Source organism: Leuciscus leuciscus, assembly GCF_965113295.1.
Source record: "Leuciscus leuciscus genome assembly, chromosome: 17".
Lineage (NCBI taxonomy): Eukaryota > Metazoa > Chordata > Actinopteri > Cypriniformes > Leuciscidae > Leuciscus > Leuciscus leuciscus.
Window position 1 is genome coordinate 31,252,859 of NC_138741.1, and position 18,428 is coordinate 31,271,286.

At 37.6% G+C, this 18,428-nt stretch overlaps 1 protein-coding gene across 3 annotated transcripts in view; it reads right to left on the bottom strand.

The window, feature by feature from the left end:
* The window catches only part of tiam2a (TIAM Rac1 associated GEF 2a), a 111,957-nt gene that overhangs the window by 54,472 nt on the left and 39,057 nt on the right, over window positions 1–18,428 (bottom strand). For all 3 annotated transcript variants that reach the window (XM_082143398.1, XM_082143399.1, XM_082143400.1), the window contains exons 2-6: window positions 11,725–11,786; window positions 9,952–11,062; window positions 3,331–3,796; window positions 3,053–3,222; window positions 1,914–2,138 (exon numbers count right to left, since the gene is read on the bottom strand). In XM_082143398.1, the coding sequence (XP_081999524.1) occupies window positions 1,914–2,138; window positions 3,053–3,222; window positions 3,331–3,796; window positions 9,952–11,055 (1,965 nt within the window). In that variant the 5' untranslated portion in view covers window positions 11,056–11,062; window positions 11,725–11,786. The remainder of the gene's footprint in view (window positions 1–1,913; window positions 2,139–3,052; window positions 3,223–3,330; window positions 3,797–9,951; window positions 11,063–11,724; window positions 11,787–18,428) is intronic.

Below are 18,428 nucleotides of genomic sequence, written 5' to 3' on the forward strand. Positions count from 1 at the left end.
TTTCTTGGCTTTTGGTTTATTAAATCCTACCAACTCAACCCCACACTGTTAAATCAAGTATAATGAGGCTGGATAGACACTGTGTTGTTAATCATGGGTCATGGGAATAAGTAACCATAAGTCATGGGAACTTATCCTAACACAGGAGTGCAGTTTTAGGAGTGTGACACTGGATACCGGCATCCTCCCATTACTACAAAAAGAGAGGCCTGTTTGCTCAGAGCCCATTAAGAACACACTAGCTTGCCTAAGTCTTGGAACCTGTTTGAGAAATTTGTTCTAATTGTGTCCCAGGGTATTTGATACTGCATCAACTGATAGCTACCTGTGTTGACTAGGTAAAGATATAATAGTTGAAAGTTCTCACACAGTCTGTTCATTGACTGTCTGATGCACATAGGCTTAATTTGCGGGTGGGACGGGTGGGACATGTCCCCACCACTTTTTGCCAGGGTTGATTCTGTCGCCACCACTTTTTTTAACATCTCACGGCATGGATGTACCTAATGCAAAGGAAACATCTCCAGTTGTCTAGAAGAGTATTCATTTAGTTAGTTTGTGTTAAATAAGAGGCAATCTGGCGCTAGAATGTGTCGTTTTTGAACAGTGTTGCCTCTGTTCTCTCGCGGCTCATGCACAGTCTTCACATATAGACGAGCGCTTCAATCTAACGCTGTTGTGGGGAGCTGAGTCTCTCTATTTGTTACGGTGAAATCACAAAACAAGATGCACACAAATGTGTCCATGCTCTTGATATACAATCACTGATGAACATTTTTACTTAAGAAAAGAAAAAGAAAAAGCTATACGAAGACAGATTAGAACCCAGAACCCCTGGCACACTTACCAGAAATGTTCCCACCAGGCCATTAGGACACACAAACATCAAATGTGTACATATACTCATTGATATAAAGTCAGTGACAACTTCTGAGACTTGAAACAAAGTTGCAATTAAGAGGTACCAGGATGATAATGAGCTTACAATGAAGATTGATACTTTTTACAATTTTTTACATTGTCATTCAGTGCTTTGTGTCACTAAATTTCTGAAAGAAGTTTGACACACTTAATAAGTAAATTAGATTATGCATGAGTCTGGCAAAATTTCTTATATGTATTTGAAATAAATAAGCAATGCTCACTACTTCTGGATGGGCAACATTTCTGATTGTAGTTCTAAATGTGTAGTTCTACAGATTTCTCTTTCATTTGTTTATCTGACCTTTTCCCTGATTCATATAAAAGGCATATGTTTAGTTAAGTTGCAGTGGATGCAAGACCTGAGCAAGACTTGAGTTTGGGAGGAAGGGTGAGGGGAGGTCAGTGGAGACTTTAAACTGCCCAGCTGGCACTGACTTGTGGAGACAGACAAGACTTCAAAGTAGTCAAGTTTCTCAGACCATTCTAACCTCTTCCCCTTCTCCAAATCCCTCATCCAGCCTGGCACCCCTCTGACTCCCCCTTTGACCTTTGCATCAACTTCAGAGGTTCCCATGAAGCATTACCTTGATTGTTATCAGGCAGTGGGAGAAAACTACTAATTCCATTGGTCAACTAAAGCTATGTGGGTCATGCAACCTCTAAAGCGGTATGTGGCAGATTAACATGCCTTCTGTTAACATGACTAAGCTCTCAATGATTAATCCCAATGTTTCAGACAAAACGGGGAACTTAGTAAATTCTTAACCTTGTCAACACATACACATCTCACCACAAAGCCTCAAACATAATGACTTGGTAAAAGCACTAAACTTCAAATCTTCACATGTGCACCTTAATTGTCTAAGAAATTCATGCACTTTTCTGTCTTTCCTTATTCAATATATCTCACTTATTAGTACATATCAAGCATAGCTGAAACAAAAAAAGAACTACTTAACACCAAATTAACTTGATTTTAATTTGCTTACCTGGTTTTCAATAGCCTTTCTATTTTTGGGGTCACCAACGATGGACAACTGCAGCTCTGCCATTTTCCTCATCTTGCCATCCATGTCGATCTTCTGGAGAAGACCACGGATCTGCCCACGTAACAAACGCAGTGTGTCCTCCTTCCCGTAGCGTTTCGCAAACAAAGACGCACTAGCTGAATGAATGGCAGTTACCCAGTTCTCCAGGTCAGTTTGGTTGGAGGCCTAGAGTGGGAAAAAAACATGCAAGGAAGGAAATGTTACATTTTATACATAGAAATTCCTGTATCAGTATCACAAATAAGGTTATTTTATTAGTGACCCAGAAATCTTTGCAGAATTTTGCATCACTTCATTTTATATAATAACAACATTACTTTGTTTTACATTTTTTCAAATTCCTAAAAATGTATGTATTTTCAATTATACTGTATTATGAGGCCTAGATTGTCAGTGTCTCAGACTTTTGGACCCCACTTTGTATTTGTCTAAAAAAACAGATTTCAAGCATTTAAGCGTTTATGCTTGATATCATAAGGTATTTATTCCACCAGAAACATTACTGATAGGTAATGTGTGTGTAGTTTTTTTTATTTACACACTGCACTAATCAGCATTTGGAATAGCAAGAGATTGTCTAGCTAACTAAGCCAGAAAATGTTGCATAATATAAAAATGGCAGAGCTTACACTGAGAAAAAAGTCCTATCCATTCAAAAATGATCAGTCATTCTTACAACAACAAGCAAGTGGCTGGTACTCAGCGACATAATGGCCTGACACTATACTGGAAACTACTCTTATTTCAGTTAATAACATCAAAAAAACTAAAACACACTATTCCCAGTTGAGTTGCAAACACAAAGAGCATGCTAAAACTATTTAAAGTCTAAGTATTTTCATCATATAAATTGCAATGCACAGCCTGTTATATGGTTTGACATGTTCTATGGTTATATGGGGTGAGTGTGAGGGAGAAAGGGACATATGCTGTCATTAGAGGACTACACCTTCAGCTCCACTTCAGTTGCGACACATTGCTTCCGCTCTGCAAACACGCAGTTTCTGCACTGCTTCCAATCTGCTAACCCATCCAGTGTGAAATGAACAAGAGTTTGTAAGCTCAGGTTTTTAACTGACCTGAAAAAGGTAGACATCACCATAGGTGTTACTGAGGCAGAACACATTCTCTTTCTTGGGGTGCTCAGGAACAGTCTGGACTACACCGTCCTCTGCTAACAAGGCATAGCATGGAGACTCTGGTTCTGAAGAGGCTTTTCCATAGGTCTCATAGAACAGCAATGTGCAACCTGCAGATAAAAAAAATCTTGCCATGATTGATCAGTTCAAGCAGTTTCTTTACAAGTGAGTGGCACTGTAAATCACAGTGGTATTTACAGTCATCATGGCATACCTACCCTTTAGAGTGACCCAGAATTGCTTCCATTTTCGACGGCCCACTAGCTCTAGTTTGTGGTCCTTGTGTACAGTGAGCAAGGGCTTGAAGGAGAGCCATCCGGCCCGCCGAACTACACCTTGTTCTTTCTCAAACAGCAAGTCCAGCTGCTCTAGAGACCCTAGGATTTCCTGACTACTGCTCTCTGTCTCCTCTGAGGAGCTCTCACACCAGTCTTCTGGAGGCCGACCAGTCTTCAACTCCCTCATGAAGTTCTTGTAGATGTTCTGCCGCAAAACATCAGTCCCCGAATGAAGGGCACCAGCAGAGCCGCTGCAGGTGTTCAGTGTCAGAGAGTGAGAGCGGGTTTGAGACATGCCGTTGGGGAGAGTCTTAAAGCTGGAGACCTGAGAGGGAGAGCTGGTATCTGCAGTGAGGACATCCACACCACTATCAAAGCAATCGACGGACTCGCTATATCTGGGCTCCTACAACAAACAGTAAAGGGGAAATATTATGAGAAAAAGGTTATATTTATGCTGAAATGTGAGATGAAATCCTGTTTACTGTATCAAATTATCAGCTTTTAAAACAATTAATGAACAGTTTCTTGTATATAGCACAAAATTCATCATCGATTTTGAAATCTGGTCATTTCAGACCATTTTTTTCTTCTTCAATATCCTAAAGAAAATATGAGTGGTTCAAATGTTTATGCAAATGTTTTGCCACAGCATTTGCATAGAGTTGCTATTCATTTCTTAATGTTCAGAGTGGTTTTTAAGCAGAAAACCATAGAAACACAAATTACCTCAATTTGAGGTATCATTCAGGTAGGTGACAACAATTATGAGTAACAATAAGATAAGGTCACACTTTATATTAAGTGGCCTAACTACTACATAACTACTAACCATTTATACAGTTTACTTATGTGCATAAATGTTGGTGTATTGTAATTCAATTTAAAGTACATGCATTTAATTACCAGTTTGAAGTCTAGTCCTAACCGTAACCCAAACTTTTACCCCAAAACCTAAATAAAACTCTAATACCTATTCCTACCCTTACTCCTAAACTTAATCATTCCTCAAACTCATTATCAGTAAATGTGGGAATTTTGTAGTTACACAGTAAATATTAATATTAATACATAGTAGTTAAGGCTACTGAAAGTGTGACCCAAGGTACTTTAAAACAGCAATAGTGAAACTAAGCAACAACCACAAAAAAACAAAAACAAAAAAAACAGAATAACAGAGAAGTCAGTTATGGCCCGTGTATGAGAGTAAGCTCAAACGCAGATTTTCACAATGTTACACAAATTTATAAACAATGAAAGCCCATTCCTCCATAGTAGTATATATATCGTTTAAAGGGGTGTCATTTGAAAATCCCACTAATAAGATCATCAGTTCCCTTCTGCTCTTATGAGGAGCGCACTTCAAAATAAATCTGGGTAGGATCCTTCTCGAGCATCCTTCAAATTCAACACATCTCCAGCAGCTGACACTAATTACACAAGGGTTCAGACGTGCCAACAACACTGCGTAAAACTTTACACTACAGCTGAGCTCTGGCATTCACGTGGCATTATAAATGGCATTATGAATTTTTAAGGACATACAAGTCATTTGTTGAGGTCAATTTGTAAAGAAAGACTATGCGCACATATAAACGCGCATACCTATAGACTAAACATGTAATATGCATGTGCACGCCATCAGCGTTTTCACAGATTCACGTTTTTGGGGCTTACGCGGAGATTATTAAATTTTTCCAAATTTTTCAACACTTGCACCTTGGAACCTGTTTCAAGGTTTGCGTTCTCGAGCCACCGGGCACTGCTGTTGTGCGAATGAGCCGACCGGAGTGCGTTAAGAGTTTTTTGTTAGAATGGTGACGTGTAGTTAATAACTAATGATCTTTGCAACGGAAGTGAATCGTCAATCAAAACTAACTTAAGCTGGACAATAACTTTATTCTAGAGCTGCTGTAAAGCCAAAATAATCTCTGTTACTCTAATGTCCTATTATTACTGTAAAGCTGCTTTGAAACAATCGGTTTTGTTAAAAGCGCTATATAAATGAAGGTTACCTGACTTAACGTGGAAATTTATGAGAGAATGGAAACTTATTTTTAAAATATTGTTTAACATGAATTCCTAAAGTTAAATAAATGAACAAGTTGACATGACATACCACAGATTATGTATCTATATTGAAGCTGTCCAGTGATCCAGAGGGCGATGATCTTACCAGGCAGTCTGGCATTGTAATAATGACAGAGTGTTTCTAAGCTGAAGTGTTCAGACTGGTTCATAATAATACATTTTAGATTGCCATTGTTACGGTGATGATTATCTCGATATCGGCAAAAATTAATTTTCACTAAAGTTGTCCAGAGCCAAATCTTTATTCAGCACACATTCCAGGTCACTCTATCTTCCATCCCCTATAATGTATTTTCATCCGTTTCTGATCTCAGTAATCTACATCAAAAAGCTGCATTAGAATTTATTACAAAGTTGGCATGAAATTTGTCATTGACAATAGATATTATTCACAGCAGCGCCATCTTTGATTTTTAACAGTAATGAAAGCGAGGCTGTGAGGCACAGTCACACATCTCTTCAGTGGATTGTACTATTATTTGATGTGTTTTAGGATTGTTCTACTGATGAAACACTGCAAAAATATATTTCCAAGGAATTTCAGTAGACAAAATCACCCAGACAAAATGAGTTGTGGAAAATTAAAAGTTATCTAGGAGCTTTATACAGCTTTTTACATTGGATGCCATTAAAAACATGGTAAGTCTATCCCTCACAGACTCGCTCTCATACCTGTCATGGTGGCGCTCTGAATAAGGTCTTGACTACTCAGCAGCTAATCCGTACTAAGTTGCTAAAATGACTTTAAAGCCAAATTTCATGGCGGTATATCTGTTTTAGTCAAGATTACTACGCTCAAAATGCCTTTAGTTAAAAAAATAATTCACTTCTTTCTTATGATAAGAGCATAAGAAAACGCAGTCACTTTGAATGACTGATTAAAGAAGAACTAGACTGTATCATATCATATTACAAGTCTGAAGTGAGTAATACCAGAGTAATGGCTGTTTGTAAAAAAAAAAAAACCTTCAACAGACACAGACTCCACAGAAAATATCAAAGAACTATTCTACTCTTACTCATCAAACGCAGCATAAAAGCCACAGAACAGGAATATCTCACTACTGACGGTAAAAACCCCCAAACATATAAGATCACAAAAATAAAATGATGGAGTATTATAGTAATATAATATAGGCAGAATAAAAAAAGACTTTGAAATTTACATACACATTCAGCCAATAAAATGCATATAAGATTTAATCAGAATTAATATAGCCTATAAAATAGGCCTACATGTTACAAAGTAAATGTAACACTTATTTTATGAAATGAGGTTTTCATGGTCTTGGTCTCCTTGCTTTGTTCAACACCATAAACAGAAATTCTCCCACGCTTCCTTTTTGAACTCACCAAATGCCAAGCACTGCTTTGCGATGAATACCCATCATCTTCAGAGCACTAAACCTAAACTTGGGTTTGCCGTCTCATTGAACTGGCATGTTGCAGCTTTCAATATTATGCCCTACATGTGCTCCTGGCAAAGCAACAATGCCCGCAGTGGCACCTGGCACAAGTAACAGTCAAGACTTGCACTCAAGGAATGCACTGACTATAAACCATGTGGCTAAAACACGAAAAACTTGCATAAAAACTATCATTTGTGAAAAAATAAGAAAATGTGAGCAGGGATTAAAGCAAAAAATAAAATAAAATAAATCTTCTGACTTTGAAAAACGTTTTTACATTTATTTAGGGACTCAATACCAACAGCATTTTAAGGGACAATGTTTTAGAATATTTTCTGTTCACCCTTTCTATAGTCAGTTTGTTCAATTTCAAAAGTAGTCTTTTGAAACCAAAAAGATTAGTTCAGATTCGTTTACTGATATTATACGTTTCCACTAGTAGGTGGCAACAAATGAGCATATTTTATGTGTTATGAGTGAGTCATTGCATTGATTTGTACTAAAATGCAACACTTTATTAAAATGTGTGCGCTTTTTTAAATCTATCAGGGCTCAACGCTAAGGAATTTTTTCTCTACTGGCTCGGTCAGGTCAGTGGTTCAAGTGGTTCGAGTACAGAATTGATATCTCTTTCAAGACTTCTTGTGTTTGAATGGTTCAAAATCGCTTGAATGATTAAATTGGTAAGACTTAAAGGCACAAGCATGATAAACTTTCGTGACGATGCAGAACTGGCCTGACTGTCCAGAAAGTCCTTCAGGTCTTCCAAAGCGTTTTCATAATAAATGACAACAAAAATGGATCTATTTTCTCCATTGTGTAAACTGCTGAGCATGGCAATACAACAAGACAATATTAGTCTAAAATACACTTCATAAATGTCTTTATGGTATTGTAATATATTGTCAGTGTCATATCAAATTTACACATTAAGAATTTACTCATTACATAAAAAAATTTATTCATTCTGTTTTTGCTGTGAACAAGAACGACTTGATTGATTGATCTATGTTCACGAACAAGATGTCTGACTCTTATTTCATTCACTAACAGAGTAACCGCTGACTAGTTCACTGATTTATTGGAACTGGACATATCCGTTAAGTAGGTCCAACCCAATGAAATACACTTCACTAGCAAACTACTGGCTCATACTCTGTCTTTACAGGCAGGACAAGCCACCAAAGAAGTTACATACTTCAAAATAGAGCTTCAAAGAAGAGAGTCTTCAGTGAACGAGAAATGTGAGTCGGTGTATGAAAGTAAACAAGAGTCATTCACTTAAAATATTTTTGTTCACAAACGACATCACTATATACAGTGCGTGGTCTCTCGACAAATGACACAAATCCATCATAGTGACAGAGAACTTTAATCCCTGTTTAAGTGGTGTGAAAATGAGAAAATGTGAAAAAGAAAATGTGTCAGATCTTCTGGGTTGGCTGCTACAGGCTTGAGTCAAATGAGCCCACAACCAAGTTTCTAAGATATTTAGATTCCTAGATATCGTTAGGAATTGTGAAAAACGAATGAGTAAGCACACTGTTATGATTGGCTAAAAGCATCTTTCTCCCTGCTACCTCACTGCTCACCGCTATACTGGGCAGGTTAAATAAGTAAAAATGTAAACTAGACATTGGCCCCGTCCCAAATGGCATACCTAATGTCAGGGGCGAGGCCAGAAATGTTCAAGGGAGTGGGCCTTCATAAAACAGGGCGGGCAAAGCGTAGGCTAGAGTAGGAAAACTGCACCTCAAATTACCGACAAGTTTCAAGTTTCAAAACAGCAAAAAACAACAACCTATAGAAACTACACTGTAAAAATATTTCACTTATTTCAACTTAAAAACTTTCTGTTGCTGCTTTAAATGAAGTATCAAATTGGCTGTCCAAGTCATTTCAACTTAAACTTTATTAAAACTGACTTAAAAAAATCAAGTTGAATCTCGTATAACTTATAAAAGAAAGAAATTGCTTAAATTATCTTTTGAATTAAAGTAATGTAAAAACATTACATGTTGCCATGACTTACTCATTAGGCTATAATGTTGTTTTTTTACAGTGCACGACACACAATAAAATGACTCTTACTATTTTCTATCAGGTTTGTCAGTATAAACATTATATGAAAAAGTGTTTAGACCTGTGTAACTATAAACATTGAGAGAATGTTTGTACTTACCTTTACTGGTCCTCCTACAATATTAGTCTGAGACGACAGAACTTAAAATCGGAGATGATCTCATAATCAAGTGTCTGTCAGTTTGCAGGAACTTTGAAGGAAGTTTAAAGTTTAAAGGAATCACCCAGATTCATTGCTAGACTTGGTTTCTTGCAGCTGTGCAATTGAGATATCTAATTTAGGCTTTTTAAAGTATCAACTGATTGATATTCGCTTCACCATTTTCAAATTCAACTCCACAAACCCGCAATTCTTACTATTGCAAGTTTTACAACCTTGCGTCATAACAATTACATTGTGGGTGCGGGATTAACAGAAACTGATGAATCATATTTAACATTTCATTTTGACAAGCGTGCACCTATAGGGATAACCGTCTGCGATTGACCATGGAAACTTATGGAAAAAATTATTCTTTGAACTAATTTAATAAAGTTATAGTGTTATAATAAGACGTGTATTATAATTATAATTATTTGTGTCTTCGCCACTGCTTCATGTGCACTTGTGGTCTTGCTGATTTACAATGGCCGCTTTTGACACTTGTGTTGATGTGAAAGACGTGACATGAAGGATTCCTGAAATTGTGTGGCTTGTTGAGGAGTTGTAGTACAAACAATCTTATTTGCGATTTTCACCTAGCCACATCAAAAAAGTTTAAGGAGAGACGCAACCCCTAATCCCGAGAGTGAGCAATAGTTTGTTTGCATTAACTCGGAAATGCAGACAGAGGCTGGCATTGGATTTAAATCTTATTACATCATTCACTTTACTAAATAAAACTAAAACAAAGACATATTCACAAAACAGCCCTACGAGGTAAAAAAATGTGCATGTTTAAAGCAAAATGGAAACAGCCATCCAACGGATTGTCCTTACCTGAAATTTCTTTTTCCTGGTCAAACTTCCGGTCCAGTCACTGATGCGCCTAAATCTGTTCCTGATGGACACTTTCTTTCCATTATTGTCTAAAAAAGGCTTAGGTTTACGACAAGGTAAGGTGAAGGAGGAATATTGCTCTTCCTCTGGGCCTCCTTCCGAACAGTGTTCCTCCATCACAGACACATAGGAGGATCTGTGCTTTAAATGGCTGTCATTTGAAAACTGCAAATCCTTAACCGTAGAGAAGGTGGCAGCAATTCTGGGATCCCTATAGAGGATGGTTCCAGTATTGGCAGCCAACGGCTCATCCAAAAACCCCACGTTTGATGAAATGATTTGTCTTTGGCTGTTAGGGGAAGCACTGTCTGAATCGTTAAGTTCGACACTGGTCCCCCAGGGCAAGTCGTACAAGGAGCCATCTGAGCTCAGAGAGCTACCTTTACTGCTCTTGAAGCTGGAAACAGCCTGAGCAGCTCCAAGATGGGCGTCTAATGAGGGACATACACCAGATAAGCCAGAACTGGACTCTAATGTAGGGGAAAACTTGAGGAGCTGAACTGGTCCAGCGCAATCATCCAAAGTAAGGGCACTGTTTGAACTGCTGTTAAATTCTACTCGTACGCTACCATCTTTCTTGATAACAACCCTGGGGCTGCTCTGGTCCTCAATATCCTCAAACCTGGGACTTTTCTCAAGCATCTTCATTGTGTTAATAGCATAATTATTACAGGGTTTTCTCTTCTCCTTGTGGCCGCCATACAAGCAACCATTTTCAGAAGGCAATGTCAAGCAGCCATCAGGCAACAAGTCCTCTGAAACCCCATTCCACTGACTATTTGCACCACTCTTTAGTTTATGTGTGATGTAATCATAATGGCGGGACATAAAGGTGCGGCTGCTCTTTGACGGGGAGGAACCACGATCTACATTTCTGGACTTCAATGCAGAAAATCCTGAACCAGCACTCCAAAAGCCTAGAGGTGATAAAGCGTCTTCTTTGGCAGAGTGGAACTTGAATGAATAGGGTTTCTGTCTGCCAGGGATGATGAAGCTATTGTTTCTAGTGCCCTGGATGCTATACTGGCTTTCAGAGTTTCCCATCCTGGATCTAGAAGAGCAAGAGAAAGATTCTGTCAGTAACACAAAGCTATGCTAAGTCTTTTAAATATTGCTGTTATGGATTATGACTACTGTGTGTTTTGAGATTCTGATTTAGTTCTAGGGCCACATTTACTAACAGCTTACACCAGCGCAAACCGTCTTTTGGCATTCAAAAAAATACTGTCAGGAAGACACGCATTGAAAAATTTGTGCTGAAAAGGCGTAGACAGTTATTTTTGCGTCTGACCTTATTGCATATGCATTTGTAGGAGTTTCCCTTTCAGGCGCAAAATTTATGGGAGGAGAGTATTTAAATGAATCATGCAAGGTGATTTACTAAGGTGTGCGCTCGTCAATTTACTGGTGTTTGCGCCATTATTTACCGCCCCAAAAAAGTACGTCTTAAACCTGACGCTATCTGGTAGATTGCGTTGGTCATTATGGAAATGATCTGATCTGAGTAGATCACACACAGAACTTTCCACTCCCATCAGCGCTGTTTTGGAATTGCGCTCTTACGCTAATTTGCCCTGTTTAGTAAATCTAGCCCGATAGTGTTTGTTTGTGAATTTTAATTGATATAAAAGTCTGCAACAAGTTACTGAGATTTTCCAGTAAAGTAAGCAATCCATGGTATTGGCAGTGATGATATGCCGTAGTATGACTTACCAAGGCAGTTAGGCCTCTTATGGCCTTGATGTCTGCACAGTCACCATTCTGTCCTTGGTTATCTGTGAGAAAAAAAAAAACATACTGGTCTTAGAATGCATTATTTTTAAAATGTGAAAAACGTTCATAGTACAACAAAAAATATCAATGGAATGGTCCAACATTTCTACCATCTCAGGAAATGTGGTTGAAGTTAAAATTTAATATGTAACCCTGGAAAACCTTTGATTAACAGGATAAGACAAATTATATCTGAAGACTCACTGGCATTTTCACATCCTCTTTAAACTTTTTCTCCCTGAGCTGTCCACATCATGCCCTGACAGTTGGTAACGGTTTTGGTTTTGAAGAAGAAAAAAAATTGACTTCATTTACTATTTACAGCAACCTTTTTTTGACTACACTGCTAAAAAAGCTTTGAGCTAGATACCAAATAAAGCTGTGGTCAGAACATGTTCTCAGTAGGCCTACTACCCACAGGACCACACTAACACAGGCTTCACATCCCTACACTCAAAAAAAAAAAGAAGAGAGTTTCTTTGCAAATGTTGGGTTGAGCCTGTTGGGTAGTTTTTGTGTTACCCAGCCGCTGGGTTAGTGGATTGGTCAATCTTACTGAAAGTTGAAACAATACACCCTCCGATATATATATCCCTTATATATATATATATATATAAACTCCGGTTTGAACATAAAAGGCTAAACGTTTTTGAAATTTTCAGTGCATGTCTGTGTGAGGTAAAAGGACACAAGCTGTTGAAGCTCCGCCCTCTGTGCCGGGACCAGCAGCTCATTTGCATTTAAAGGGACAGACACAAAAACGGTGCCTTTTTGTTCACCCTCAAAAAGTGACAATTTTAACAGCTATATAAAAATATCTGTGGGGTATTTTGAGCCCATTCGAACACCCAGCGTTGGGTTGCGCCTACAGTGTAGGCCTACACTCTCTTAGTCTGTCCTAAAAATTAAAGGGATATTTCACCCAAAATGATTTATTCTGTCATTTCCTCATTCTCTTGTTGTTCCAAACTTGTATGACTTTAGCAGAACACAAAATAAGATATTTTGAAGAATGCTGGTAGCCAAATGGTTATGGCGATGATTGCCTTCCATTGTATAGACAAAAAAACTTCAATCTCAAAATATTTTTTGTGTTGCACTCTGGTTTAAGTCAACATAAGGATGAGTAAATGATAATAGATTTTTCATTTTTGGGTGAACGATCCCTTTAAGAAAACAGTGTCCTACACATTTCTAAGAACACATGTATACAAGCCAAGAGATGTCGTAACCGTTATTAAGAGAGGTTAAATCCTCATTAGCTTTAGCGGAAGGAAAGATCAGGAATCAAGTGAATTTCAGAGATCACTATAGAAAATTCCAGAGAGAGCTGAGGGTTACATTAGTTCATTTTATTCAACCACTGTTTTTTTTCTTCCAAGGACGCATTATACTGACCAAAGGTCACAGTTACAAAAAAATCTATTTCAATTATTTTTTTATTTTTTTTTACTTTATTTATCAAAGAATCCTAAAAACAAAAACAAAAAAAACATTAGGTTTCCACAAAAATATTAAGCAGCACAGCCGTTTTAAACTGTGATAATAAGAAATGTTTCTTAAATCACCAAATCATTTTCATAATTTCCAAATACAGTTTTTACTGTATTTTTGATCAAATAAATGCAGTCTTGCATGAGACTTCTTTCAAACAGATTAAAAAATATTACCGACCCCATACTTTTGAACGATAGTCTGTTTTCTGTTTGTTCAATTTATTCACTGACGAATCAAAGCTAACGATTGAACGTAGAAGTCATGCTATAACATTCACTATATATAAGATGAATTAATGTAACTCGAAGACAATAATGCAGTGGTTGTAGAAAGTTGTGAAAGCATTTCAGTTTAACCTATACATTGTGAAGAGAATCCAACACTACAACAAAACTTTGTTTTCATTTGTGAAGTTTTTCTCAGTCTTTTAGGAAGTCAACAAAACACATTTTACAGTATATGGCAGGATTGCAAGAAGAAACCACTGCTCTCTAAAAAGAACTTTGCCGCCCGTCTAAAGTTTACCAAGGAACATGTGGATGAGGCCGAGGACTGTAAGAAGAATGTCCTGTGGTCTCATTGGTCTAGAGAACTTCTTGGTTTTAAATAAGAAGTGTTACATTTGGAGAAAACCACATACTGCATACAATAATAGGAACCTAATCCCAACTGTAAAGCACAGTGGTGGCAGTAAAATGATTTGAACCAGAGTTAAACTGAAAAAGTGTACAGGACAATATAAAGCTGTCAGTCTGGGAACTGACACATAAAACACTGACACTGGAGCAAGACAATGGCCCTGAACATATAAGGTCTACCATGTTTAAAGCACAAAAAATGTTTTAGCATGGCTAGACATGAGTGTAACCCAATAGAAGTGTTGTGGAAAGATCTAAAGATAGCAGTTCACATATACACACACAGAAATGTACACACACAAAAGTCACTAAGTGGAAGAACTGTTATATGGAGAAATGGGCCAAAATTTCTCCAATGCTCTTCCTAGACAGGACTGATCCCCCATTACCAGAAAAGGTTGGTGGTGGTGTTGCTCAAGGGGGTAAAGACAATCACGCTGTGGTATAATTTTGCACATAAGCTAAAATATACAATGTTTTTATTTTATTTGGTTCTTTACAACATTTAGCTGAAACAAGGCTCAAATGTCATAGGAACTTTGATTCAAAAACAGCCTGAGAAAGCAAAGCATGTGTTGTATTATGATTGCTGAGGCTTACTAGAAGAAAGCTATAGATCCAGATCGAAGGCCAGAATTATTAGAACATCTGTCTTTGCCTAAAACTCCCCTCTTTTACCTCCCAATTCACTGCTTAACATCAATGCCAATTAAAGTGTCTATACAACACTGCTCAGGAAGGAATATGCTTATTGCTTTTTCACACAGAATGAAATAAAGGCTTTAGTCTGACAAATGAGCCTGTCGCAGTGCAATGCTAAAGTTAAAATGATCATTTTCCTTAACTACAATTTAAATTGTTGCTTTTACAATTTGGTGGCAGAAACTCAAGCAGAAACGCTAAGCAGACATGTAAATAACAGTATTTCAGTGACAGAATGTGGCTTTCAATCAATAATGAAAAATGTGAAAAAAATGAAGAAGGCATTTAAAGAACTTTAGATGACCATAGGTTCATGTGAGAAATCACACAACTTTGAACACACAGTTGATGGAATAATCTCTAATGTCAAGTTGACACAAAAAGCGCGGCCATGCAAAAGGCACATAACTAGCGTGCAGAACATAACAGAAGCAAAGGAGCCTCCAACACTTTCTCTGTCATAGTTCTCTTATGTCCTGCTGTTACATAAGATAACTCTTTATTATTAGACATGCAGCCCCCAGATCACTTTCTCCCTCATCATGTTACCGTCCCGAGATCTGACAGCAGCAGCTGAGAACAGTGTTTAGATATAGGCATAGCATTTCACTTTTGTCCTTAGAGGGGCAAAACAGAGTGGGTTGGGAGTTGGACTGCATGATGAATTGAAGTTAAACCGCACGCGATTTGGCAAAGGCTGCATTTTTTTAATGCTTGTCAGTGAAGCACGGCTCTGTGATCAGTAGTAAATGCTGCTCCATCTGAAATCCAGAGGGCGCTCTTGCTCAGAAACCCCGAATATGCCTGCAGAAGTACAATAAACTAGGAAATCCCTATGGGCATCATACTGTTGCTGTTACTGAATAAACAGAAGATTGAAACGCTTTGATTAAACATGACTAATAAACACGCGACTACAATATCTGGTTAATCTGAGTTCTTTAAGTCTTCTCGGGTATTTTTCAGTATAGTTCAGTGCTAATTGACCTAGCCTTTATCACTGTATAGAATACTATGACATAATAATGTTGTGTGCCTTATTCTGTGTAAGAAGCCACATCAGCTCATAAAAAGATGTTTTCAAACACCCATTATGAAGTGAGTTTGGGGTAAAAACAAGTTATTAAATGTTGTCTTTCGTTGGACAAGAGGTTCATAAATGCTTCTCATGTTTGGAAAGATGTTTGACACGTGTTGCTTTTTCAAATGCACGTTATAAGTGACTCAAACTCGCAGTGCTTTCAGATGGATCAGCGTTTACAGAGCTGTACGTCACTGACAAGCTGCGCATAAAAAATACAGTGGTGGTCAGAATTATTGGCATCCCTGGTAAATATTATCAAAGATGGCTCTAAAAATAAATCTGCATTGTTTATCCTTTTGATCTGTCATTGAAAAAAAAAGAAAGAAAAAAAACAGCTGCTACGGTACTACGGCGTTCAAGTGCGTGAAAGCGGTTAGCGCTCTGCCTTTGTAAAGCAGCAACGAACGGCAATTACACTGAATCGTTCTTCTTCAGACCGCTGGAACAAGCCCAACATAGAAGTTGCTCGCCATAGAAAAACACTTCTTCAGCGGACCGAATCACAAGCTGCTATTGTGAACACGGCACTCCGCTGCTGTGCGCTTTCCGGTGAGAAGATCAACAAGAAGCTGAGCTCGTGAGGCACTCTCCAAAGCTGCTATATATTGGCGCTTTTATATAGTGTCCATCCAAAGCATCACTTAACTATTTAAATGTTGTTGTTTATTTAAATTAAAAGTTCAAGTTCTGGTGGTCTATTATTCTCTCTTACTGTTATGATTCAATGACATGACAAATTGAAACTATTCCTGTTTTTCATTGCACCAGTTTGTGGCAGATTTTTTAAAAGGTTGTAAGGGGGGCGCGATCAAAAAAGATGTTTGAGAACCACTGAGTTAAGGGGACTGGGACGGTCATGGCAGAAGCTTCATTTTGTGCTCAGTGACAAATTTTTGTGTTGATTTTGATGTTTGTTTTGTACCGTTGTCCTGATGGAAGATCCAACCACGGCCCATTATAAGATTTCTAGCAGAGGCAGTCAGGTTTAGATTTTTTATCTGTTAGAGGTATTTGCTAGAATCCATAATACCATGTGTCTGAACAAGATGTCCAGGACCTCCAGCAAAATAACTGGCCCACAACAAAGATCCATCTGTATGTTTAACCGTGGGCATGGGTACTTTTTATACCTGTTTGCACTGAAACCATTTAGGTAGTTTGCTGCAAAAAAGTTTTTTTTGTTGTTGTTGTTTAGTTTCATCTGACCATAGAATCCGGTCACTTTTGAAGTTCCAGTCGTGTCTGACGACTGAATATGCTGGAGTTTATTTTTGGAGGAGTGAGGAGGATTTTTCTTGAAACCCTCCCAAACAATATGTGATTATGTAGGGGTTGTTTGAATATTTTTTTGTTTTGTTGTTTTTTAGGCTTTCTGACCCCAAGACTCAACTAATATTTGAAATTCTCCAGGTTTTATCATATTTATACTCCTCATATTTATACTCCTGTGAAACAAGAAGTCACAGCTAGACAAGTTCGTGCTCCTAGTCACCCTGGTGTGCTAAATTTTTTTAATATTAATGGGAATATACTTCAGATATTTTACTCATAAAAAATGAAGGAGAAAAACATTTTTCATAATACGATTTCCCCCCCACTTTCAAATCTTTTACTTTGATTTTGGCGAATTTTTTAAATAAAAGATCAAAAGGATAAACAATGCAGATTTATTTTTACAGCTATCTTTGATAAAATTTACCAGGGGTGCCATTAATTCTGACCACAACTGTAATCGCAGCCTTTGTGCTTTCATCATGGCACTAAGCCAAATCGGTTTAAGCGCAATTTCTGGTTAATTGCAATTAATCGTGCAGCCCTAGTTGGGAGTCATATTCTTAAGTGGGTCTTAATTCAAAGTTTTTTTTACTTAATTAAGGAATGATTTGATCAAATTCACAATGAGACTGATTTCATTCGATTTGATTATGATTAATGATTCCATTCTATTTTGTTTATTGCATTCATAGTATTTTGTAAATGCTTCTTCTAATGTGTCTCATAGTAAGAAAAGGAAAAAGACAAACTATTATTCTTGACTGAAACAAATAAGTCACGATTCAAATAATCCATGTTTCAAGATCGATGCATTTGCATTGGCAGAATTTGGGATCAATGCATGGAGAAAACGTGTGAATCGTTACACCCTTAGGAGTAATAGATCATGTATACCGGTTCACCACTCTACGAGCTTTCAGAAAGAGCAGAGAAGTTGAACGAACTGTGTATAGAAACATAAACACTTCCATCGTTATCAGACAGTCACTTTGGTACAGCACTTGCATATCTGACTTTATTTGGTCATGTTAATTATCTGAAAATGAAAGATAAATATTAAAAAGAAAATTAAAAAAGGGAAGCGAAAACTACATGAAGTGAAACATGAAAAAGAGTCACGTTTAGATCCAATGTTTTTAGCAGATATAATACTGTTGAGCTTTATTTTACATTATGGCCTAACAAGCGAGTGATTGATCAATCAGATTCTTCTGAATCGGTTTCTCCTACTCTCAGTGTAGATTAAATGTCCTAGCAAAGTCTCAATGCACATTTTATGCCTCTGTACTCAAGACATCCCTGTCAAATGTCAACTGATAGGATATTTCAACATCATAACAGAAATATTGACAGTCTTTTGAATCATCACCAGTCCACCCATCTCCTAAATCTTTCTGACGTACTGTAGACAAATCAATCTGAGCAACACACTGACTGACTACAGTTCA